At 36.0% G+C, this 27,500-nt stretch overlaps 1 protein-coding gene across 2 annotated transcripts in view; it reads left to right on the forward strand.

The window, feature by feature from the left end:
• LOC115213303 (BAI1-associated protein 3-like) overlaps window positions 1-27,500 on the forward strand; it is a 1,469,361-nt gene that overhangs the window by 1,213,453 nt on the left and 228,408 nt on the right. For both annotated transcript variants that reach the window (XM_036504187.1, XM_036504188.1), the window contains 2 exons: window positions 6,935-7,052; window positions 24,236-24,360. In XM_036504187.1, the coding sequence (XP_036360080.1) occupies window positions 6,935-7,052; window positions 24,236-24,360 (243 nt within the window). The remainder of the gene's footprint in view (window positions 1-6,934; window positions 7,053-24,235; window positions 24,361-27,500) is intronic.

Raw genomic sequence — 27,500 nt, forward strand, 5'->3', positions numbered from 1 at the left:
AGTACACTTTTTCGTTATTTAGAATTATATAACCATATTTTGTATCAGAATTCAGAATCAGTGAAGCTTTCCGAACGTAAATGAAACAATAACTCGTTATAAGTTGTTAAAGCAAAAGACTTAGCGAAAATAATATAGGCATATATGCTCACTGCATACTGAACCTAAGAACTAAAGCAAAGTGGCCTCACCTTCTCGAATTAATCGGGTAAATTGCCCTTAAGCTGCACTCTACTGACTTCGAGAAAAGCAACCTATTTAATAGTATTCATCTGCATGTTAAATAGGATAGGTGACTACGGTTGGAATATATTTACTCTATCAGATCTAACATTTACGGACAAAAAGAACAACACCAACGACCATCAATTTGGATGGCACACTCCTTTATGTTCACTTTTCTCTCTGGGATTCAATATAAATTATTCGCAACAACTTTTTAAAGTTACTCTGTTTGATGTTTCTCTATAGTCTTTATCATATCCCTTGTTTCTAGGAATATTTCTTGTACAAATTCTTCAGTTAATTCTTTAACACTTTTCTATTTCTGTATTATAATTTGTTTCTTATTTAGCTGTTGCTATTTGTCTTTATAATGAGGTTCACTTTCATACAAGAACAATGTATGTATGTATGTATGTATGTATGTATGTATGTATGTATGTATGTATATGTATGTATGTAATGTATGTATGTATGTATGTATGTATGTGCATAGGCATTACACAATGCGTATGTGTTGCTTTGGCAGTACTGTAGCATAATATGTAGTAATATTAATCTGCCAGCAGTCTATTCCAAATGATACGTCATCAGAGCCCAGCAATTTGGCATATCTTGAGGTTCTGCTCTATGGTATGTTGACATGTTATGGTATGCTCTATGGTATGTTTAGCCTATGGTATGTTGACGTAGATCGGAAGTCAATTAGTTGTACAGCAATAGACCGCCAGTACCTCATTATATTGGAAGGACGAAAAGCAATGTGGATTCTGTCGATGTTTGAACACAGAATAGACCAAATGAGACCAACTACTGGCATTTTGTATGATGCCCTAACGATTCAGCCTTACCACCGCTCTTAAACACCAATTTGTGTCACTTTTTACCCCTCTCTCTCTCTCTCTCTCTCTCTCTCTCTCTCTCTCTCTCTCTCTCTCTCTCTCTCTCTCTCTCTCTCTCATATCTATCTATCTCTCTCTCCCTCTCTCTCTCTCTTCTCTCTCTTTTCTCTCTCTCTTAATATATATATATATATATATATACACCGCTTTGCTAGTTAACCTTAGAGAACTTTGGGTATGGCAGTCATTTTAGGTTACGTACTATAACTTTTATTTCGTAGAATCCTTGGCATTGATGTGCCTATCACAGCTTGAAATTATTTTGCTTGGCTTTACTTGATCTGAAAGATAATTATATCTTTTATTATTGGTTGGCCTTGCATCTTTATTGATTGCAGCGGCATCTGTGACTGTTTGATGCTCATTTCCTTGGTATTGCTTTTGAAGACATGAATTTGGGAAATATCCCATCATAGTATTAATATCCGAATATGCAAGCCATAAATTCTTTAAGAAATCTCTTTGGTTAAATTGCTTTCCTTTGGGTGCAACATAACTACGGATTTTTCTATCGTCAGATGTTACCGTATTTTCTGCTTGACATTTCAATTAAGACGTTGCAGAAAATCTTCTAGTTTATACACTCCATTGTGCTTATTGTCTATTTTCTCTTGCAAGGTTTTTCCATGAATTTACAACTAAAAGCGTTCTGTGAGAAGAAAGTCATCTCTAGTCATCGTAATTCTCTTGTTGAGAAATATATATTGTAATAAAAGTGAGCAGTCTTATCGAAGTTTCGTACTTGTCTGTTCACGAATGTGAACAAACAAGATGGAAAAACAGTGTCCGTTTTCGATATAATAAATGTATATAGTCAGTCTACCCAACATATTGAGTTCTGCATCATATGCTTGCATTATGGCATACATATCTATCTATCTACCCATCTATCTAAATAACTAATTAATTAACTGTATGTCTGTGTGTCTATGTGTGTGTGTGTGTGTATATGTGTGTGTGTGTGTGGTGTGTGTGTGTGTGTGTGTGTGTGTGTTCGTAAATTCTTACATTTCTACATGCACTCATATACACACACATTTATATACATATATATACAGGTATGTATATATTGGAAGGTATAATACATTACCGAAAGTTCTGGGCTCAGCTCCACATTCCACCCCTATATTCTACATGGTTTGAAAATAATGACAGCGATGGGAGTTCGATAAGAAACGCAGCAGATATTATATTTGGGAGCTTTAAGCATTTTTAGCGTAGTCGCATTTCTGCGAGATAATTTGTGCTATTGCCGGGATCTATGGCACCTGTTGCGCAAACCGGTTAGTTCGTTTCTTTGGTATATGATACAAAAGTACAATATGATGTTTGTTGCATGGCCTCATATAAAATAGTCATACTTATTAGGGGCATGGAAGATGGTGTGGCAGAACAGAGGTCAACACAAGGCAAGGTAATATGAATATGAGGAAGAATAAAGGAGGCAGTAATGTACATACGCAAACACCCACACACATATAGGCGTACTTCTATATACTCACATACACCTGCGCAAACCTATATATATATTTATATATATATATATATATATATAATATATATATATAAATATATATATATATATATATATATGTGTGTGTGTGGTGTGTGTGTGGATGGAAGCACTCCGTCTGTTACGACGACGAGGGTTCCGGTTGATCCGATCAACGGAACAGCCTACTCGTGAAATTAACGTGTAAGTGGCTGAGCACTCCACAGACACGTGTACCCTTAACGTAGTTCTCGGGGATATTCAGCGTGACACAGAGAGTGACAAGGCCGGCCCCTTGAAATACATGTACAACAGAAACAGGAAGTAAGAGTGAGAGAAAGTTGTGGTGAAAGAGTACAGCAGTGATCACCACCATCCCCTGCCGGAGCGTCGTGCAGCTTTAGGTTTTTTCGCTCAATAAACTCTCACAACGCCCGGTCTGGGAATCGAAACTGCGATTCTACGACCGCGAGTGCGCCTCCACATATATATAACATGAACTCTCCCGTCGTTAGACGGCATATGAGGGTTTGGTAATTTCTTGCCAAACAACCACAAAGATGATTTGTTTAAAGTGATCGAATATTTGTGTACACATAAGTACACTCCCTCCAACAAATCGACATTACCTGTACAAGTGCACCATGAACCACGTCATATGACGAAATGATCGCAGAGTAACGTGAAATGAAGGGATTCTCTCAAGAACACAACACAAAGCCCGGTCCGGGAATCGACCCATGATCTCGCAATCGTAGGGGCAACACTTTAACCATTAGGCCATACGTCTTCACACACATATATATATATATCGAATTGCAAAATATGAAGGAAATAAGGTAGAAGGGTTTTTGGTCAGTTTAGTAATCGGTGTAATAATGGCAGTCACTGGAATATATCGAGGTATGTGAGTAGGACATTAGACATGTCTGTCTTGACGTTTTAATGGTATTTAGTTCTAACGAGTTCCGGTTTGGTAGACATGGCACTTATTTATTGTCTGTGTAAATAGGTCTGAGAATGAAAATCACTGATAGGGTGTTCGGCCACGCGTATAGATATATACAAGCATAAACACATACAAAAATACATATACATTTATACGTGTATGTTGCGCACAAATACACACATATGCATAGATGTTCACATGTATGCACGCATACATGTATGCTCGCATACATGTATGCCTGTGCAGTCACACAAGCCTTAAAAAACCGCGTAGCAAAATATATATTTACATATGTACATATACAGTCCCACATATATGCGCGGTGTGACCACATACACACAAGCATGTATATTGTGTATCGAACTCACAACCTTCATATTTCTACAAAACTCGTGCACCACCGTTTCGTGAAATTTCCGCGCTTTTGTGTATGCTTATTAGCTTCCACATTTACCAGAGTAAATTATCCAAAAATGTTACTTAAAGCAGGATATTACATTGTAAGTGATCAGAAATGTGCTGTCATATACCACCTATTCATTCAGAAGACTACAACCTTATGTGGGCCCGACTGCGCCAGTTCACGCAGTGATGATTTGGGGCAATACCGATGAAGCAGGCAAATCACGTTTCGCAACAACAGTTTCAGTCGGCTTGCGGAAACGCGAGTGCATTATATAAAATTTCAAAACACCAGTCAAGTTTTCTATGTGAGGTGGCTCTTTCATACACGCTCACACACATGCATACACACATACATACATATATACATACGTACATACATACATACATACATACATACATACATACACACATACATACATACATACATACACACACATACATACACATGCACACGCCCACATACAAATATATACTTATAGAGAGAGAGATGGGCAGGAGGAAGTACGAATAGATTACAATTACTAACAGTATATTTTTGTTTATTTATAAGTAGCCCTCCATTCGTGAATAACTATTTGATTGCACCTAGAAAATTCCCCTCCGAGGTACAAATGTGGGCAAAGTTGTTTGGGAAAGACTAGCGGATGCCCATTTATACCAGCCTCTCCTCACCATGCCACCGACGTTATCGAAGGGAAAGGCAAAAGCCGATACAGCTTCGCATCACTGACGTGGCGACTCTTTTCTACAGCTGAATGAACTCGAGAACGCAACACACAGCTCTGTCCTCGAACCGAACTCACTTCCTCATGATTGTGAGCCCGGTGCTCAAACCACTGGGCCAAGCGCACTGTTGATAAGGTCATTCTTATACATGATTACGATTCACAATCGGAACCGCATTATTTTATGAATGTTACAAATTCTCCCTAACTATCGTCAAAAAGAAATATAAATATACAATTCGACTTGTTGACCTCTCTAGAGGTTTTGGACCGTGCGTTAAGAGATAATAAATGAGTGAGACAGAGAGAGAGAGAGAGAAGAGAGATAGAGAGAGAGAGAGAGAGAGAGAGAGAGAGAGAAATAGTTAGAATTACAAATATGCGACATATGTATAGCATGTAATCAGTTCTAATCGATTTTAATCAATTTTAAAGCATCCTATAAAACCAAGTTCTCTTACTTTACAAGTCAAGCAGCAGACCCATCATCCGCCCTTCACTGATCCGCCAATAACATGTATTGATAACATTGTAAGAAAATTACACGAGAACATAATTTGCTTCATTAAACTTAATCACTCCATTTACAATTTTTAACTCAATCAAACCTCTGCTCTTTCATATTCGTGTTACGTTAATTTTCTTTTCCTTTTCTTCTACTTTTGAATAAATCAATGACTATTACTATGGTTACTGGTATAGTCGATGTTCTTGTCATTACGATAGTAAAAGAAGAATAATAATAATAATGATAATAATAATAATAATAATAATAATAATAATAATAATAATAATAATAATAATAATTCTACTCTAGGCCTCAAAAATTTGGAGCGAAGGGGGTATAGTCGATCACATCGACTCCAGCCTGTAACTTGTACTTATTTCATCGACCCCGAAAGAATGAAAGGCAAAGTCGACCTCGGCGGTATCTGAACTCGGTACGAAGCGGCGGACGAAATACTTATTTCTTTACTACCCACAAAGGGCTAAACACAGAGAGGACAAACAAGGACAGACAAACGGATTAAGTCGATTATATCGACCCCAGTGCGTAACTGGTACTTATTTAATCGACCCCGAAAGGATGAAAGGCAAAGTTGACCAAACGGAATCTGAACTCAGAACGAAGCGGCAGACGAAATACCTCTAAGCATTTCGCCCGGCGTGCTAACGATTCTGCCAGCTCGCCGCTTTTATAAGAATAATAATAATTTCTACTGAAGGTACAAGATCTGAAATTTGCGGGAAGGGTTAAGTCGATGACATCGACCCCAGTATTTCACTGATACTTAATTTACCGACCCCGAAAGGATGAAAGGCATAGTCGGCCTCGGCGGAATTTGAACCCAGAACGCATTTTGCCCGGCGTGGTAACGATTCTGTCAGCTCGCCGCCTTAATAATAATAATAACAATAATAACTATTTCAATTTTTTTTCCACGCGGGTAGCTTGCGGGGTGGGGTGGAGGATGAGTCTGTTATATTGAAACCAGTGTTCAACTGGTGCTTATTTTATCGACCCCCGAAAGGATGAAAGTCAAAGTCGACTTCAGCGGAATTTGAACTCAGAACCCATTTAGCCAGGCGTAGGAAATATTTTTTCGGCCAGCTCGCGCCTTAATAATAATAATAATAATAATGATAATAATAATAATAATAATAATAATAATAACCAGTTGAGCATGTGCCTTGGTGGCTGACGATATGTGCATCTCTGATCACGAGCAGAAGTAGTGGTGGGGGACATCATAGCCATGTATTGAGAATGATTCTTTGGGATTTGAATAATTCACTTCTGGAAATAATAATGATAATAATATAATAATAATAATAATAATAATAATAATAATAATAATAATGACAATAGTTTTCTGGTGAAGTTAAAGATTACACTCCTTTACTATAACCCGCATAGTCATTGTTGTTGTTGTTGTTTTTATTAGCATCAACGCCACCTTATTAATACTCTGAATAGTTGTTTACTAGTATTTTACCCTATTATTTTACTCCAATATCGTATAATGTCCATATTACAAATAAGGAAATAGTTACCATTATGCATATTAATTATCAATTTATTGCTATAATTAACGAGGATGATAAGGACAAGGTCATTAATACTAACAGCAATAAGAACAACCACATCAATAACGACAATTAGTCCTTTACTGAATTTATTGATCGAGTTTTTTTTAATGTAATTTCATTGTAATTTCATATTTCATTCTGCTTGCAGCTATTGGGCGGCCTTTTGTCGAAAGCATATTGAACATACGTTTGATTACGCCCTGATGTACCTACAGCTTGAGAGATTAGACTCGGTCTGGGAACCAGGTCAGCTCTCATCCATTGAAGTAAGTAGATGTACTCTAATTTCCGAAGCATCAATCATCCTCTACAATATATTACGCACAGTCTCTTTGGTTCTCTCTCTTTTTTCTCTTCTCTCACACACACGCACTCTCTCTCTCGCTCTCTCACCCTCTCTCTCAACCACATACAAATAGATGTTTATATGTTATACATGCATTGTCTAATACATCATCATGTATTTTCCTTCATTCCATGTTTGTCGATTCTTTAAACACATTTCTCAATATTTTGTTCCTTCCTATATTAAACCTACATTTCCACTCTTCCTTGATACCCCTTTATCATGCTTCTTCCACCCTCTTTCTCAATCCCGTTTTTTTCTCTTTATCTATCTAACTGTCTATCTTTATACATATATATACATATGGAAATATATTTATACACACGTATAAAATACACATTCACATATGTATGCATATGAATATGCATATATGTATACATATATATATATGCATATATATATATATATATATATTATATGCATATATATGTAATCAGGTATATATATGTATATGCATATATATGCATGCAGTGAATATAATGTCGTTTAAGTTACGCAAAAATGAAAATATCAATGACATTTCATTGTGGAGGCGCGTGGCTTAGTGGTTAGGACGGCAGCATCATGATCGTAAGATTGTGGTTTTAACTCCTGGACCGGGCGACGCATTGTGTTCTTGAGCAAAACACTTCATTTCACGTTGCCCCAGACCACTCACCTTTCAAAAATGAGTAACGCTGCGATGGATTAGCGTCCCGTCCAGCTGGGGCATACATACGCCCTTGAAACCGGGAAACTGGGCCCATGAGCCTGGCTAGGCTCTAAAAGGGCGCATTCATTTTATTATTTACCCAAATTACATAAAAATATCTTGAAGCGCTAAAGAGTAAATTTATTCTATAAAATCGATATTGGCTTCAACCACGGCCTCCAGACGAATTCGGAACCTCCTGCAACTCTTTTGGATGGTCACCTTGTTTATGTTGGTGAATGCTGCCGTAATCCTTGCATTCAGTTCATCTTTGGTCTTACAAGGAGTTTTGTCGATTTTTCGCTCAACTACGCCCCACACATAATAATCAAGAGTGTTGTAGACTGGGGAGTTAGGTCGCCATGTTAGCTTGATGTGGTCGCAGAAATTGTCTGACAGCCATGACTGGGTCCTCCTGCTTGTGTGGCACGGTGCAGATTCCTGTTTCTAGACATAGGACCTTCCAGCAGCCGCCCTCTCGATCGTAGCTAAAAGGAAGACTACCTTCTCCAGGCACTTGATGTAGGCCTCCGTGTAGAGTCTGAGGCCGCGAGGAAAGAATAATGGAGGCATAACGTCGCCATCACTAGTGATCACTCCAAATACCATGATGTTGCCTGGATATTTGATTTCTACCTCCATCGGTAGATGTCCTCAGATTGACACCCAACCTCTCTGAAATGTTCGTATTGGAGCTTCTGGCGTGATTTCCAAGCAGTACAGCAAGTCGCTTTCAAATTTCTGGCAGAGTGAATTGCGTCGTGGTGCTGTTTATTTTCACAGGTGGTGCCCAACTGACACTACGATACTGTGTATTCGACAAAATAAAAAAACAGCCAACGCGCATGCGTGAAATTAAAAATGTAAAATGCCGACGTTTTATCCATTGCACCCTACATATAATATATATATATCATATATATATATATATATATATATATATATATATATATATATATATATATACGTTTATATATTTGTTGTGCAAGATTTTTTATGTGAAGTCGTGTGTTGAAACAGATATTGTTATATTTCGGAATGGTCATTTTGCCAGTTTAGCCAATAAAAACACACGCACTATATATTTGGTGTTACTTTGCTTCAGTGTTATTTTTTTTACATTAATCTTAATCTTATTTCGGCCAGAGTTCTTTCGTCACACTCCTGTGACCGCATCAGTGGTCCTTTGTTTTCTTCTTTCTTATTTCGGCCAGAGTTATATATATATATATTATATATATATATATATATATATATATATATATATATATATCATATATATATATATTATATATATATATATATATATATATATATATATATATACGTTTATATATTTGTTGTGCAAGATTTTTTATGTGAAGTCGTGTGTTGAAACAGATATTGTTATATTTCGGAATGGTCATTTTGCCAGTTTAGCCAATAAAAACACACGCACTATATATTTGGTGTTACTTTGCTTCAGTGTTATTTTTTTTCACATTAATCTTAATCTTATTTCGGCCAGAGTTCTTTCGTCACACTCCTGTGACCGCATCAGTGGTCCTTTGTTTTCTTCTTTCTTATTTCGGCCAGAGTTATATATATATATATATATATATATATATATATATATACATATATGCATCTATATATGTAGTATGCATATTTTACATGCATGCATATACATCTATGTACATGTGTGTATGACTGTGTGTATGTTCTCATCAGAATGTGAGAGTGTTTCTACGATCTACAAGTGTTCGCTGCTTTAATAGTATAGTAGTTACAAATGCAGCTGATTTTGAGGATTTGTGGAATTGTTAGAGCGTCTTTACATTCTGGGCTCAAATTCCGCGATATTTACCGTACACATTCATCCCTGCTGAGTGAGAAGTCAAGAAGTGATGACCATTTATTCTACAAACACATACTCCCTACAAATTCCCAGCTTTGTACGTAGCTAAAAGCAATTACGAGATAATGAGGTAAATGAAGTACGAAAGGCGTGAATATTGGCCAAAGGCGTGAATGTAGGCAGGAGATATTTAACTTAAACTTCTTTCTTAGCTGAAGAAGAGATATTATTACATATTGCGGTAATTGTTAACGATTGTGAAAGAAAAAATTAAGGAGCGAACATTTCAAAAACAGAAAAATTACTTTAGTTCTAATTTACATCGTATGGTGCATAAATAGATATTGATTTATTTAATGAAGAACCTTCAAGAGTATAAATATACAGATTAAGCTAGCCACTAATCATTTCAGTCTAATGCATGACTGCTTTTATGCAGCTGATTAATTGGGAAAGGAAGATGAGTTCATGTTCGTTGAGGAGGGGTGAAGATATTGTGAAACGGTCCTTGAGATTTCACCATCCTTCTTTTTCTGCACATCAATAAGTATTGTAGGAATGTATTTATATTCTTATTTAATGCATATTGTGGCTTTGTTATATTTTAATTTATTTCACTTCTGATTCACGCTCTTTCCGCGTAAGTAAATATGCACTCAAAGTAAATGTCGTACTATCGGCACATTTGAGTTATTCTACTTATCACATATTATTTCTCAAATTATGTAAATTATACAAATCGAAAATTATTTGTCAATTTTTTATATAATGTGAAATGTTTTGTTTAGTGATCATTCACATTGAATCATCTAGAGAGAGCTAATAGTTCGATACAATGAATGGCACACTGTACAGAATACAAGGATCGAACCGTCCTTCCCCTCAGAAATGTAAACTAACTTTGAATAATTATTTCTTTGAGTCTTTGAGTTAACTCCACTTATCTTTGAAGCTCGCTAACAATTGCCGCGGGGTCTTTGTATTCATTCTTCAACTAAGAGGTAAATTTCAATTAATTAAGAATTTATGTGCGACGTTCAGTACGTCACAATTTAATTTATTTAATCTTCATTCATGTCTTTTGTTCATTTGACACACCTACTTTCATACACACACGCATGCATTTTTTTTTTTTTGCCGTTTATCGATTTTATTTTACGCAGTCTCTTCGTTCATTATCTTTCTTTCTTCAATATCTTGATTTATATATCACTTGTATATTTCTTATATTAAGTTTGGTTTTGTGAAACAAGAAACAACTAAATATAAGATAGAACAACTGTAAGATAAGATAGAACAACAGCAACAGCAAGAACAACAAGATTGTAATGGAAAAGTAGTTAATGCAATTATATTATTATAATATAGTCTGAAAAAGCAGCTGGGACTTCGTTAATAACACAAATAATCCAGTCAAGAGAGAAATATCTTAATGATAACCGTTACTGCTGTCTCTTCATAATATTAAGATATATTCTACCAGAACTAAGTTTTAGCAAACCTTCTATGGAGAACCTAATTACTAATTAATTCTGAATCTTTCTTTAGATATTCGATAAATTAAATTAAAATGCATTGAAAATTTCAAAAAACAAATTAATTAAATTGAATTGATAATTAATATCTTTTATATCTTTTACTTGCCAGGAAGTATTTTTCACTTATATTTTGTTTTAGCTTTCTTGGAATGTTTACCAATGGATTTTAAATCTCTTTTATCTTTTTACATGTGATGTTTTGTGTGCGAGTGTGTCTGTGTGTGTGTGTGTGTGTGTGTGTGTGTGTGTGTGTGTGTGTGTGTGTGCGGCGTGCATGTGTGCGGCGTGCATGTATCCGCATGTGTATACAGGTGTCATAAAAAAGAAAAATGATAAAACTTGAAGCTCTTCGTATAAAGTACCGATATTTATCTGAGGATTTAAAATGATTTTCAAATAGAATAAAATTTTCTTGAGCAAACATGTAACTTTTTTATGTGAATATAATATAATCGATTATTAAAGTCTTTAATTGCTTTATTTTTTAGAAACTTCTTATACGAATTTTTCTCTCTCTCTCTCTTTCTCTCTCTCTAACACACACACACAAACATAGATACATACATGCATAAATATACACACACACGTGCATACACACACATATATATTTATATATATATATATATATATATATATCAAAGTAAGCAACAAGGATATCCAGAGGTAATGCAGTATGATCGTTTCATGCGACTTTATTTAATTGAACAATGTATTCATTTTATTACATCAATTTAAAATGTAGAGCAATCTTCAGCTGCACAAAGGCATAGAACTTAATTAAATTAGAAGGACACATTAGTATAATTTTACCTAAAATCTCAAAGAGGATAAGGAGATAGACAAAGAAAATGTTTTACCAACAACATCATAGTTGTAACTAAGACTCATATATATATATATATATATATATATATATATATATGACCACAAAAATATTAGCAACAGCACACAAACATGCACTAAACACACATATATAGATGCATAATCGCGTATATTTTATATTACCATGAATAAAGGCTTTTATATATTGCATGAAGTAGTACTTATTACAAAAATATAGATTGTGCAACTTATTTCGACAAAGAGTACTGTTAATAGTGACTTCGAATTTTCGCTATCTACGTAGCTTTAAACTCACTGTCAGCATTTTCTTTGGAGTGAATGAGTAACCTTTTTCTAAACAGAGCACTCCTTCACGTACAGGTTTAAGGGAAATTCCATTTCCCATCTGGAGACTCACTCTGAACTAGCAATTGCGAAATCCGTCTCCACGAAAGACAATCGTACTCTATGAATTTGCTGTATCCATCGACAGGAATAATTAACTATTTTATTGTTGCCATCAGATGTACACCCTATTAATGAACGTCAAGCCCCTGGCAGCTGACGAACCTGATGTAATATTCTAGTTTTCTTTATCTTACACAGGAGGGCAGAGTAGTTAATCCCGGCCACCCATACAGAATATAGTGTAACCATGCTGATCATCCAGCTTCAGTTGCAATCAATTTAGATTCTTCCAACGTACAATGCCTGCAGCAAGTAGTGAGTTAATAATCTTCTGAACGACCACTGAGCCACTGACTCTCATCAACATTCAAACAGCCTGTGTAGTACCCAAGACAAGGAAATCATGTTACTGAATACATACATACCGCACCACGTGGCCTAAGCTCACCAATAGAGACTTAACATCTAGAAGCCATCTGAAACTTTGCTTAAATTTCTCTCTCTTTTTGTATCTGATGAGATGGAGTCGTCCCATGTACCAAGGAAACTTGAAGTCATACAGAGCTGATTCAAGTATTTATCATGCGCGCGTGCGCGCAGGTGTTTGTCTATGTTGTGTGTGCATGTGTGTATGTATTTGTATTCGTACATGTGTGTGTGCGTATACGAGGGACGTTCAATAAGTAATGCCTCTGACCCACTTGCTGAAATTTTGCATGTGGAATTATTTATATCTCTATAAAGTAAGTGGTAAATTACAGCTCTGAATTAATTGTGGTTTCTGATTTACAGGTGTTTGAACCGAGTCAAGTGTGAAATGGAGCCTGTTGAGTGTCGAGCAGTGATCCGGTTTTTGTATTTGAAAGGACGCACACCACGGGAGACTTTTGATGAAATGAAAGTAACTTATGGTGATGATGCCCCATCATATGACCTTGTAAAACGCTGGCATCGTGAATTCAAACATTGTCGGAACTCTGTGGAAACACCTCCCATATCTGGTCACCCCCTTCTGCCATTGATGAGGCATCTGTCCGTCAAGTTGAGGCTGCCATTTTGGAAGATCGACGCATAATTATTCGCCAAATAGCCCATGAGGTCAAGATTAGTACCGGGTCTGTGGAAACTATCATTCATGACCATTTGCATATGCAAAAAGTGTCTGCCAGATGGATTCCCAGGTTGCTCACGCCTTTCCAGAAGCAAGAACGCGTCGAGTGCTCGAGGGTGAATTTGGAAATGTGCCAAGAAGATGAGTCAAAATTTTTCAAAAGACTGATTACACAGGATGAAACCTGGGTCCATCACGATGATCCAGAGACCAAAGCCCAGTCAATGCAGTGGAAGCACCGTGACTCACCCTCTCCAAAGGGTGCAGCCCTCCGCTGGCAAGGTCATGCTCACAGTCTTCTGGGACCAGGACGGAGTAGTGATGACAGATTTCCTGGCAAAGGGTACCACAATTGCAGGAGCCTATTATGCTTCCCTTTTGAGGAAATTAAGAGAAGTTATCAAAATCAAGAGGCGGGGCAAGATCAGCAAAGGCATCCTCCTCCTGCAGGACAACGCTCCGGTCCACAACTCGCGTGTCGCCAGATCAGAAGCACAGGCATATGGCTATGAACTCCTCCCCATCCCCCCTACTTTCCTGACCTTGCACCCTCTGATTTTCACCTCTTCCAAATGATGAAGTTGTTTTTGAAAGGAAAGCGTTTCCCAGATGATGTAGCCTTGATTTCTGAAGTCACGTTGAGGTTGGAGGACCAAGCTGGGTTCTTCTACAAAAACGGTCTCCAGAGCCGCATCAAACGATGGGAGAAATGCGTAACTCTGGGTGGTTGCTATGTAGAAAAAGACTAATAATTGTGCCAATTTCGTTGCTCTACTGCTATGGGAAGTGGGTCAGAGGCATTACTTATTGAACGCCCCTCGTATGTGTGTGTGTGTGTGTGTGTAAGTGTGAGTGTGTCGGTGAAGAGTGTGAACAGATCACTGATACTCAAAGAAATTATACATATAATAGAACAAGGTGCTTCTGGATATTTGCACTTGATCCCGTCTCAGACATTGTCTAATCACTCTCACTACTCAAAATACGGCGAAGAGATTGGACTTGAAGAGAGTTCTAACCAACGACGCTCTCCTTCATCAATTGCAATGTAAAATACAGAGTCAGTAGTGAACTCAGAAAGAAGAGCTTTTGGGCCTGAAATATGAACATTTTTGTAAGACTTTCCGCACTGTCAGAAGCTTTCATATTTTCCCTCTTCTTTCCCTTCACGTAAATACATATACATATATATATATATATATATATATATATATATATATATATATATATATATATATATATATATATAGTTAATCCAAACAGAAAACACAAATAAACACAACAACGAGAGGACGTGGAACAAATATAGTATTATTGGACGCTCAGGAAAGAAGGGAAGAAGGAGGGTTTAACGTTTCGAGCGGAGTTCTTCGTCGGAAACATAGGAGAAGGAAAGATCCCGAGAAGGGAAGACAGAGGAAAAAAATCGCCAACGGTACACTCGAGGTCACATTGATTGATTGATTTCAAATCCTGGCACAATGCCTGCAATATTGAGGGAGGTAGTTAGTCGATTACATTAACTGGTACTTATTTTATCGAGCCCAAACGGATGAATGGCAAAGTCGAACTTGAACTCAGAACGTAAGACGGACGAAATAACGTTAAGCATTCTGCCCGACTGCTAACGATTCTGCCGGCTCGCGCCTTTACATACATACGTATATATATATATATATATATATATATATATTGGCAAATCAAAAATAAAACCAAAAGCTGGGAAAACAACAAAAAGTAAGAATACCGTACACAGTGAATGTATTAGACTGATGCTCAGAGAAAGTTTAAGATGGAATAAAAAACGTTGCGTGTGACGTTTCGAGCATGGCTCTTCGTCAGAAAGTTTGGAGAGAAGAAAATGAATAGTCTGAGGAAAGGACGTGTTCCCTTACAGTGTAAATTAGAAGACATGTAATAATGCCTCATATCACTCAAAACTAGGTATTAGTCAAAACTACTTATTACTATTCAACATATAAGTAAAAATTAGATATTAGTATTCGACAAAGTTAAATTTTTTATCAGTAGCATTTTCTTCAAATACTTCTTTTTCACTTTTCCGAGATCAATACAACAACATACCAGGTAAACACTAAGATTCCATATAATCAATATAATCGTCTGTATCCTTACACCAAGATGGTGACCTAGTGCCTGTGTACAAATAAATTCTTTCTTTATTTGAATATATGTTTCCAATCTCATAGATTTTTCAATCCACCCCTACCTTGTTTCCCCTCATTTACCCCCCACTCTATGTTTCTTCCCCTCTCTCTCTCTCTCTCTCTCTCTCTCTCTCTCTCTCTTTCTTTTTTCTCTTTCTATCCCAGTTTCTTTCCCATTCTCTTCTCTATCTTGCCCGTAACACTTACTTATCGTTTTGTCATTCTTACACTGGTCATTTACATAACAGTAAAAATAGTTTGTATGATATGTTTTTCGTGATGTGCTTTAGCATATGTCATTGATATTCAAAACAAATATTCGTCATGTTTTCTGGTCACACATACAGTTAGTCGAGACACGTGTTGGCTTCCCTGTAAGCATCTCCCATGTTTTCTTAAATATGAACAGATGTTTCCCTTTTCTTTTTTTTTTTTTTGGTCAGTTGTGAATAATTAGCTACAACGCACACGTTTATTCAATCTTTATTTACTTCGCTGTATGTGTAGTATTGATACTCCACATGCAAACAAAATAATACAACCCCTCACACAGGCATGCCTACAGGCACACAAACACACACACATACACGCACACACACACACATACATATATATATATATATATATATATATATATATGTGTGTGTGTGTGTGTGGTGTGTGTGTATGTATATTATAATGGAATGATTACTATGAAGCATTCTGTAGAATATATTGTATAAAAGATTGTAGGTAAGGCCCAAAAAATGCGAAGTAAATGCAAGGTAAATCACAAGAACACAGACATGTGAATTAATTTTGACTTACATTGCCTTCAATATTTCTGGGTTATGACCCCATTTCCTGGAGGTCATATATTTGTTTTCTTGTGATTTACTCTGCATGTTCTCTCCCTGCTCGCCGCGTTCTCACGTCACTCCTACAATGACACAAGTGCTAAGTTGCATCGACCTTCGTTACCAACCTTCGTTCTGAATGAGCATCAGCGGCGGGGAGTTGACAGAAATGCAGGAGAAGGAAACTGCCACACCTCTTCAAATAATATTGTTAGGGGTTATTCGAGGAAATGTAAAAATACAAGTATGTGCAAATATATACTCAACCTTGAGGGCTTGAGTTCCTATATATTCAGCATTACAATCTTTCAGCAGAGAACGTAAATGAATAACGGGTTCAGCTCTACTGGAAGTCTTTACACAATGCTCCATATATTATTATTATTGACCCCACCAGATTTTATGATATGGCGATTATCTTTGTGTTTATTGGAATATTTTCTGGTGGAAATTAAATCTGTTTTCATGTTCTTAATAATTGGTACATGTTTACGTAATGGATGCTTATATCTGTAGGGCTGATTATTCAGAATAACATTAGTCTGAAAAGAACTTTAATTTTTAACCTCTTTCGTTTTTGAATTGTTTGAGGAGACATTTTTCTGTGTGTGTGGGTGGGAGGGTAGCATTTTTCAGACCCTCTCTGTGGAGAATTGTTTCAAATTTTAGAATAATGCCATTAATTTCGGGAGAAGAAAGTACGTGGAGTACATCAACCCCAGTATTCAACTGGCACTTATTTTATCGATCTCGAGAGGACAGAAGGCAAAGTCAGCCTCGGCGGAATTTGAACTCAGAACGCAAAATGGACGAAATGCTGCTAAACATCTTATCCGGCATGCTAACGATTCTGGCAGCTCGCTGCCTTTTTCTCTGTTGACATTAAGGAGAGTTGTTTACTCGCAGAACATAATATACTTATAGATTGTCTTCAACCATATATTTACGATGTATGATAATCTCTATAACGATAAGATTCATTAATTACCTTGACATAAAACTAGACGTGAGCACAGACAAACAATACCTCTCCCAAAAAGTAAGAAAATGAAACAGTATATATGGATAGATGCTCTAACCGCCATCTCACAACCATAGCAACATTTGAAGCTAAGTATATGAAGAATAATATCAAAACTTTCACCAAACAGAATATATTTCCAAAAACCTCCCATTGCAAAGCTATATTACCAAGAAGCGGCTACAATGAAAATTGAAATAAATGAAACGCCCCATGAACCAAAAATAAAAGCGAAAGGAAAGAAATCGTGTGATACAATCCACCAGACTATATGACAGTAGCTGCGAATCCACAAATCTTCCTGTCTTGAAGCGAGCTCTACTACACATAACTGCTACGAAATTTAATAACAAAACACATGAAGACGAGATGCAGTTGCTCAAATGATATAGACTTCCTTTCCATTGAATTGTATATTTTATAATTACCATTCTATAGCATATTTTTCTGCATCGTATATTCAGTCACTTCGTTTCTGCTGCACTAAGTAATCCAAGCAAAAATGTGTGTATGGCAACATTCCATGTTCAGTTCAATGGCTTGCATTCTACTTTACGCTTTTGTACATCCAGTTTTTAAAGACCGTATAACTTCTCTAGTTTCATCTTTCTATATTCTCTCATATAAAGGAGACACGTGGTCTGAGAGATAACAATTACAACGCTTCTTCTGTCGATATGGCTATAATGCTGTATTTGAAATATCAATGTTTCACTGAATTAAGAGTTTATCCGTTTATAAACTATCTGTTTAATAATGCCTGCGGTGTAAAACCGGGAAGTTTAAAAACCATCACATTTCACAGGGGTGGTGTTAATGGCGCACTCACTTTGACAAGCATCTGGATAAGGCCCCAATTCCGAGGATAACTTTCGCCTTTTCTTCCGGCAATTATGTAGATTCTGAACACGGTCGTAGTCTCTATACTTTCCTCGTTTAATCCAGATAAACAAAAATAAAACTTTAGAATATCGTTTTCTGTGTGGATGATTTCCATTTATGGTTTCCGTTGATTGATTGTAAAATGCATTGAAATCCGCCAGTTTCAATGTACGTTAGTAACAAGTCGGTGAGCAGAAACAAAATCAATACTATTTCACTTTCATCACATAAATTGTGTCTACTGATACTGGATTAGCTATATTAACACAAAATATCGAGTAATTTACGACGTATATGAATTAAACCACGTTTCTTGATGGTCAAAGAGATTTATAATTCTTCATCCGAGGTGCTGATATGAATCTTCTGATACGAATCTTCTAACGGATTCTATTCTTTATACCCAGCTCATAATGTTTCATGAATTACTCACAACACCGTGGTATGTTTATGCGAACGACCTTGCTTTGCTTCTCGTGCATTTTTGTTCGTAGCTTTTCAATAAGCTTAAATATTCCTACTTAATTCCTGGATCTCTGGAACATTCTTATGTAACTCTATTATGCAATCGATTTCAATAGGTACAATATTTCTTGCATGATTGTGTTACCAGAGTCGACGCATTACAGGCTTTTAGCTTAGGTTCGGACTGAAAAAATATTATGCGGAGAATTTGATAGACGAAAACTGTACGGAGGCACTTATGTATATGTGTACAAGTGTGTGGTTGTGTATGTGTGTGTATGTGTGTGTATGTATGGTGTTTGTGTGTGTTTTATAGAGGAAGAGAGCTTCAATATATGATGCTGCAGAGTTTCTCGTTTATCTAAATAAAAATGTTTTTCTTAAGGTGCATGATCTTGTGGTTAGGGTGTTACTCTCGCTATCACCAGATCAGGAATTCGAGTCCGGGACCAGCCGGTGTATTGTGTTCTTGAGTAAAACACACCATTTCATGTTGCTGCAGCACAGTACTGTGTCGGGACTGTCGCGTGTCGCAAAAGACGTTGAGACAGGATTTGCAATGCAGCCTCGGTAAACCCTCTCCAAGAACGACTACTCCAAAGGGGACTCATGAGAGTTTTCGTCTGAGCGGTGCAAAGGCATCATCTACCAAGAGTAATACAGAATCTCAAGGAAACTGTGGTAGCAGCGATGCGTTATTATAGCGCATGTCACCATACTGCTGCCACTTTTTTTCTCAAAAGGTTATCATCAGTTGATCGCTGGATCTAACATTTGACTCAGCAGAAAATATTTTTCAGTTCAGACGTGAATGACTGTATGTGTGCCATGTGTGCGCACGCGTGTGTAGGTTATGTATGTACCTGTTAATGAAGTTTAAGTCATTAAACATTGATATACCGAAACTATCATTCGAGCATGCTAAGCCCTAGCTGGCCTGTGCACTATCGCAGGATATATAGACTCTGCCACCACCCGATGTGAGATTATTGCCTACTGAATGTACCAGGTCATGACGCAGCCAACCAAACTGATATGTAATCTGTCACTACCAAACCAATAGTCTATCCAACAAGTAACTGCGGTCCCTGAAATTTTTACGGTTGATTTATGCAAACATGCTATCTGCTCTATTGCATGGACATGTAATGAAAGAACGATTGCAGCTTGCTTGCTCAAGCACCAACGTAATCTAACCTGATTAACGGATACCTAAATACTTTCTCGTAGAAGCTATTTTCGAGTTCCTCCTAATTTCTCTCACTCTCTCTCTCTCTCTCTCTCTCTCTCTCTCTCTCTCTCCTCTCTCTCTCTCTCTCCTCTCTCTCTCTCTCGCTGGCGGTGTTGATGTGTTCTGAACCCAGGAAGTTCAACTAACTTTTAACCAATAAATTTTTATTTGATATATCGTTATGCACAATAATATATAATAGTCACAAATAGTTTACATATTATTATCTTATTTTTTATTTAATCATTACATATCGTTTAGGCATTTTTTCAGCACAAGGTCACATTTTATTGAGCTAACACATGTTCAAAGACGTTGCAACTATGAGCAATCCATCTTTATTGAGTCATAGCGATGCATATCATTTCTGTTTTAGGTATATCTTGCTGATGTTTTTCTACAAACGCCCGAGATTTCGTCTGGATTCTTTTACTTGAAATGGATTCTTCATAATATATTGAAACAAACTATATCGTTAATTTACTATGTACTCTAACAGCTGCTAAAATTAGACAATGAAAAGATATATATTATTATTAAGTGGTTTTAAGGAGGCGATCTGACAGAATCGTTAGCTCGTCGGGCAAAATACTAAGCGACATTTTGTCGGACTTTATGTCCTGAATTCAAATTCCCCCGACGTCAATTTTTTCTTTTATCCTTTTGGATCAAATGAGTACCATTTGAGCACCGCGGCCGATGTGATCGATTTAACCACTTCCCCGAAAGTGTTGGACTTGTGCCGAAGGTTTTAAGCCATTATCAAATTGTCTTGAGAGCAATGGATAGTAAGAATCATAAAAATGTTGAAGCTAAATGCATTTAGAGTCGCGATCTTCGGCAACCAACTTGTCTTTCACCTTGCAGGAACGATATAATATAGTATTTATCGAGTACTGGGTTGGATTTAATGCTTTCACTCTGTTCCATCACATCTTAAACCCTGTGCATTATGCTAGAATAAGTTCATTTTTTCCTTATACCTACATCAGAAATTATTATTACCAAGTGGCTTTACGTCACTATTAGAAATCATTGTTTTTAACGCAGCTTCGTCAGCATAAACATTTGTTTATATACTTGCTCTGATATATAAATTTGAATTCAAATCCCGGTGACAGTGAATTTACATTTCACGAATCAAAATGTATGATCTGTGTTACGGAAGTTAGTGTGAATGTTAGAGTACTACGCGAAATAAAGTGATCTTAAGTTTAAGTTCAAATCCTATCCAGATTGAGTATGTTTTATATTCCCCGAGGGCTGGTAAAATAAGCATTCTCAGATGTAGAAGGCGAATAAATCGATTACCCTATTTTTCCATAATTAGTACCATCATTTCAAAGTCAGAGAACATGTTATAAATATTAACTGGCAGAATCATTTGCACGTTCAGTAAAATGATTAGTGGCGGCATTTTGCCCGTCTTTATGTTCTGAATTCAAATTCATCATCAACATCATTATCATTATCGTATGAGTAAGCCCCTATTTCATGCCCCGGCGTCATAGAAAACATCACTCAGTTTATATTTCTAATAAAACACTTGTTTGCGGGGTCGATCTTGCTAGGTTCTGCAGGCCTGCAAAGGCTGTGGAAAAAAGGATCCAAGGACGGGACCGTCATAGTTAGATTGTTCTTAATCATAGTTCCACTCCATCACAACTAACCTGAACAGAAGCAAAATCGACTACAATATCATCATCATCATTATCTTATCATCATCATCATCATCTTTCTTACTAAGCGCTTTTAAAATGCCAGCATTAGCATATATATATATATATATATATACATACATAAACACACACACATATATATATATATATATACATATATATATATACATATATATATATATATATACATATACATATATATATATATATATATATATAATATATATATATATATATATATATATAATATATATATATATACTGTAACATCTGAAAAACAAAAACATGTCACCAAATACCTACAAAAATAATAAAAGTACAAATAATTACAGCTGTCGCAAGGAAACTGTTTCTCCGCTCAGGAAGCAATGCATACAAAAAAAAACACATCATATACAAATGCACAATTGCCCCATCACAACTTAAATACGTATGCATAGGACCCTTCGAAAACCAATTTAAAGTCCGTTATCTCAACCATGTATCCCCGTTCTGAAGATAAGCAGCCGACATGCAACATCACGAGCAGACCTTAGATTAAAAGGAAAAATAAAATATGAAATACAATGGTCAAAAATATATTACTCCTCCGTTCCAGACTGGTCAACAGAAGAGGCCCAGTCATTCTTCATGATAAAGCTCGATCACACATTTCACTAATGACGCTCCACAAGTTAAAGGAATTTCGCTACGAAGTTCTTCCCCACCCAACTTATTCTCTAGACCTTTCACCTGGCAGCTACCACTTTTCAAGCAACTCCATGGTTTCCTGCTAGAGAAGGAAATAACAAATCAAACCGATGCTGAAGGTGCGTCCAAAGATTCATCAGGTTCAGAACTCCAGACTTTTAGGTTACAAACTCGTGTTGATTGTAATGGTACCTACTTTGAGGAATAAAATTTCCGTATTGTTGAAATATATTGGGATAAAGTTTGTTTCAAAACGTTGCTTACAATTTACTCAGCCTGATATTACTACTGGATAGCACAGGGTAAATTTGAAGGTAAACGAGCTTTATACTGTACTCTTTTACGTTCTTAATAGAACCTAACTACATATATATATATATATATATATATACATGTATATATATATATGTAGGTGCTTATATATATATATATATTATATATATATATATATATATATATATATATACATGAATAAATGAAAGAATGGAGTCGAACGAAGATTTTAACAAAATTCATTTACTCTCAACACAGTCTTGAGGCTGATAGAGGTTCCTTGTCTTTCCTGATGAGAAGACGGCATAATGCACCCTTTAGTTTTTCGGAATTGAGAGTATGCAGTCTTCGAAACATGTGTTGAGAGTAAAGGAATTTTGTTAAAATCTTCGTTCGACTCCATTCTTTCATTTATTCATATTTAAAAAAAAAACACACAAATTTCCACACAAGAACACGGGGTTTCTGCCCTTGGCATGTAGCTTCAACCGTGTTTTCTGACGTGAATTTGCTACCCAGGTATCGATTAACCGAATTATCCATACTAGAATAATTCATTCACCTACTTATATATATATATATATATATATATATATATATATATATATGGTTAAAACTGTAAATCGAGTCCGAAAAGGCACAAAAGTATATTTTAGAGAATGTTTAATATTTTTGTTACATTCAGTGATTTAAGATATAACTGGTTTCCATGTATCCATCTTATCAAAGATTAATAAGAAATTTGGGCTAAGTTAAAAGAAAAAAAATTAGTCTCGTAACAGTTTGTACCTATGTCTTAGTGCATAGTGTCATATATATATATATATTATATATATTATATATATATATATATATATATATATATATAATATATATATATATATTGTATGTATATATATATATATTATATATATATATATATATATGTGTGTGTGTGTGTGTGTGTGTGTACGTACCTATGTATGTATGCATGCATGTATGTATGTATATATGTGGAGGTCGAGTCCGTCTCCTGCTACTCAGAGTTTTGCATGTGAATGCACAGAATCTTCGCGCAAGTTATATCTGAATATATAATCAATCTCAGGGCGGCGTCAGCACGCCGGGCGAAGTGTGTGGCCGTACTTCGTCTGCCGTTACGTTCTGAGTTCCAATCCGTCGATGTCGACTTTGCCTTTCATCCATTCGGGGTCGATAAATTAAATACCAGTTGCGTACTGATGTGGATCTAATCGACTGGACCCTCCCCAAAAATTTCGGGCCTTATGCCTAGAGAAGACAAGAATCTATTCAACGATATTGACTACTCTCTTTTCCAACAATCAGCTCTCTTTTCCAACTGGTTACATACATTTATAAAGCTGTGTATGTGTACGCATTTTTATAGAATTATGCGTTTATATGTTTTTTTGATATAATGTTTATAACTATATTTATTTACTTCATTCTAGGAAGAATCGCTGATAGAATCCTTCAACTTATTCATAGACTACTGCTTAAACCTCATTCGCAAACAAAGGGATGTTTTCATTCCAAGTCAAAAGGATGCAATGCATTCCCTAGAATGTATGCTAAGGTATGTCAACACCAATTTATTTTATTTTTACGATTTTAAATAATATAACTCTGTTATTTGCACTTTAAATATTATACACTTGTGTTTGCATTTACAATTTTCCTTTTAATGTTTGTAACATTAAAATAATTTAACATTTGTTTATCTAGTGTCAAGCAAATGTGTAAGTTTTGTGAGACTGAAAATCTTTTTTTTTTAATTATGTTTATTGACGAATAACCTGGGATTAAACTATGAATACTGATTGACATTTAAACAATGGGAAATATGAAGATATGGGGAGGTCTTTGAAAGAGATATTGAAGATACCTGGCCTAGGCGTTAAATTAATGCCATGCGCTCACAATCGCAAGATCGTAGTTTCGAATCCCAGACTGGGCCGGGTGCTGTGCTCTTGAGCAAAACGCTTCGTTTCATATAGTTCCAGTCCACTGAGCTGTAAATGAGTAAGTCTGCGACGGATTGACATCTTATTCAGTGGAAACGTGGTGACCGAATAACCGTCTCTATGAATCGAAGGACTCGAGACAATAATGCCCATGAAAGAGAGTAAATATGTCCCCCTCATGACACTAACAAATCTATTTATTTTAGTATGATTAATTAGAATTCGTTTTGAGCTACCTTATTTTGTAGCCACTGCGGTAAAGATTTCAGCATGGACTTGCTAGTTTCCATATCCAATGCCAGCCCTAGTATGTTATCGATGTTTATATGTATCATACCCGTACCTTTCATTTTGCATTTATTTAACGTATCTTCTAAAATCTGAATAAAACATCAAATTATAGTTTATTTAGATCATAATTTACCATATCATATTCTGGACCCCGTAAGAATTAACTCGATACATATGTGTGTTTGCATATAAATGTATGTGTACTTGAATATTTCCATGCATACACACACAGATTGATATAGATATATAGATATATAGATAGATGGATGTATGGATGGATGGATAGATGGATAGATAAATAGATAGATAGATAGATAGATAGATAGATAGATAGATAGATAGATAGATAGATAGATAGATAGATAGATAGATAGATAGATAGATAGATAGATAGATAGATAGATAGATAGATAGATAGATAGATAGATAGATAGATAAATAGATGGATAGATAGATATATTCTATTTTACCTGTCCCACATGGTTCCGGGTTCATTCCCACTGCGTGGCACTTTGGGCAAGTGTCTTCTGCAATAGCCTCGGGCCGACCAAAGCTTCGTGAGTGGATTTGGTAGACGGAAACTGAAGGAAGCCCGTCGTATATATGTATATATATATATGTGTGTATATGTGTGTATATGTTTGTGTCTGTGTATTTGTCCTCCACCATCCTTTGACAACCGATGGTGGTGTGTTCGCGTCCCCGTAACTTAGCGGTTCGGCAAAAGAGACCGATAGAATAAGTACTAGGCTTCTAAATAATAAGTCCTGGGGGTCGATTTGCTCGACTAAATGCGGTGCTCCAGCATGGTCGCAGGCAAAAGACTGAAACAAGAGTAAAGAGTATATGTGAGTATGTGTTTATGTATACATTCATTTATGCACCTTTAAATATATGCATACGTACGTATAGACATACATTACAACTACACTTTATTTGCCGGAAGAGTTTTTAGTTTCAGGCTTTTGGAAATTTGAAATTGCTAATGATTTTATGATTGTCTTGGTTTAGTCCCAATATGTGACAAATCCTTCATTAGTGAATATGCATATATACATATGAGTGAGAGTGTGTGTATAAGTAAATCTTAAGGATATGAGTACATGTGCAAGGCGCGCGCGGGAAAGAGAGTGGTGGTACATGTGACTCTGTAAGTGACTGGGGGAGAAAAGATTCGTTCACGGTTTTCAGCCGTAGGTGTATTGCTGTAAAAATCCTAGGAGAGGCTATTGTCGGTAATTTTTACTGACATAGAATTTGACCGTTCCGTTATAGATATAAATCCCGTTCTTCTGTCATAAACTCGAAATTGTAAATGGTCTCTGATTGCATTGTATTGAAAGAATATATAGTAACCGAGGAATACACTAGTAAGGCATTTACTTATCTCTTCCAGTCCCAAAGTTAGTTTGGACATCTACGACTGCATGTAAATGGCACCGTATCTCTTAACTGCATGGATTTTAATGCCCGAATATCTAATTTCTTGTATCAAATGATGTAATTCGGAATCGTGACATGCTCCCATTGATTGCAATAATGACTTTAGCGATTATTGATGACTCCCTACTACAATTTGGTGTATGCTAATTTTCTTGATATTGGACATGATACCAGTCGTATTTTAGTTATATTTCAGCCTTAAAATTGGCCATTTTAATGGAGAGACATAAATTATTACCTTATTAAATCAATACACAGACTTGATTGAATAAGTTAAAAAGATAAAAATAATCGAAATGTATTTCAAATTTAACATTTCAATTCAAAGTGGAAAATTTGAATTTGTTACAATGCAACGGTCGTTCTTAGTCGATTTATTTTATTGCCTAATTCCCTGTAAGCTATTCAGAAATTATCGCTTGCTACACACTGAAATGTTGTGTTGTAGCTGTGACTAAGCAATAAATGTATGAACGAACGAACGAAAGAAAGAAGGCAAAAAAACAGTTCTGTAATAATGAATGACGTAAATGCGTGACCAATGGTAACCGAGACCTGATTAGTAATCAACGATGACCTCAAAGAATATGGACTGAAAAAGCGGAAGCTGACCAGAGATGCGATAAAATGGAATGAGAGGTTTCCATGCAGCATGCAATCCTACACATGCAAGCATAGCTAAAATAAATATTAACCCGATTATGATGGTAAGTGGGCAAAAAAGAGAAGAAAAAAAAAGAGAAAGAGATAAACGTATGGTGATAAACGAATAAAATGATGACGATGAAGAACATGTATGGTAGGAGAAGGAGAAAATAGAATTGTAAAACAGAAGATAGAAATGATTATAGAGTAAAGTGAAGTGATTTTTATTTGTTCTTGCTATATTTGTTTCCATTTTGTTTCATTTTACTTTATATTTATTATTCAGCAGTGAAGAGGGATACATCAGTTTTATGTCAGAATCTAGACTATATTTAGATCTGAAACCATCATCACTAAACAATGTATATTTTGT

Source organism: Octopus sinensis, linkage group LG6 (genome assembly GCF_006345805.1).
Source record: "Octopus sinensis linkage group LG6, ASM634580v1, whole genome shotgun sequence".
Lineage (NCBI taxonomy): Eukaryota > Metazoa > Mollusca > Cephalopoda > Octopoda > Octopodidae > Octopus > Octopus sinensis.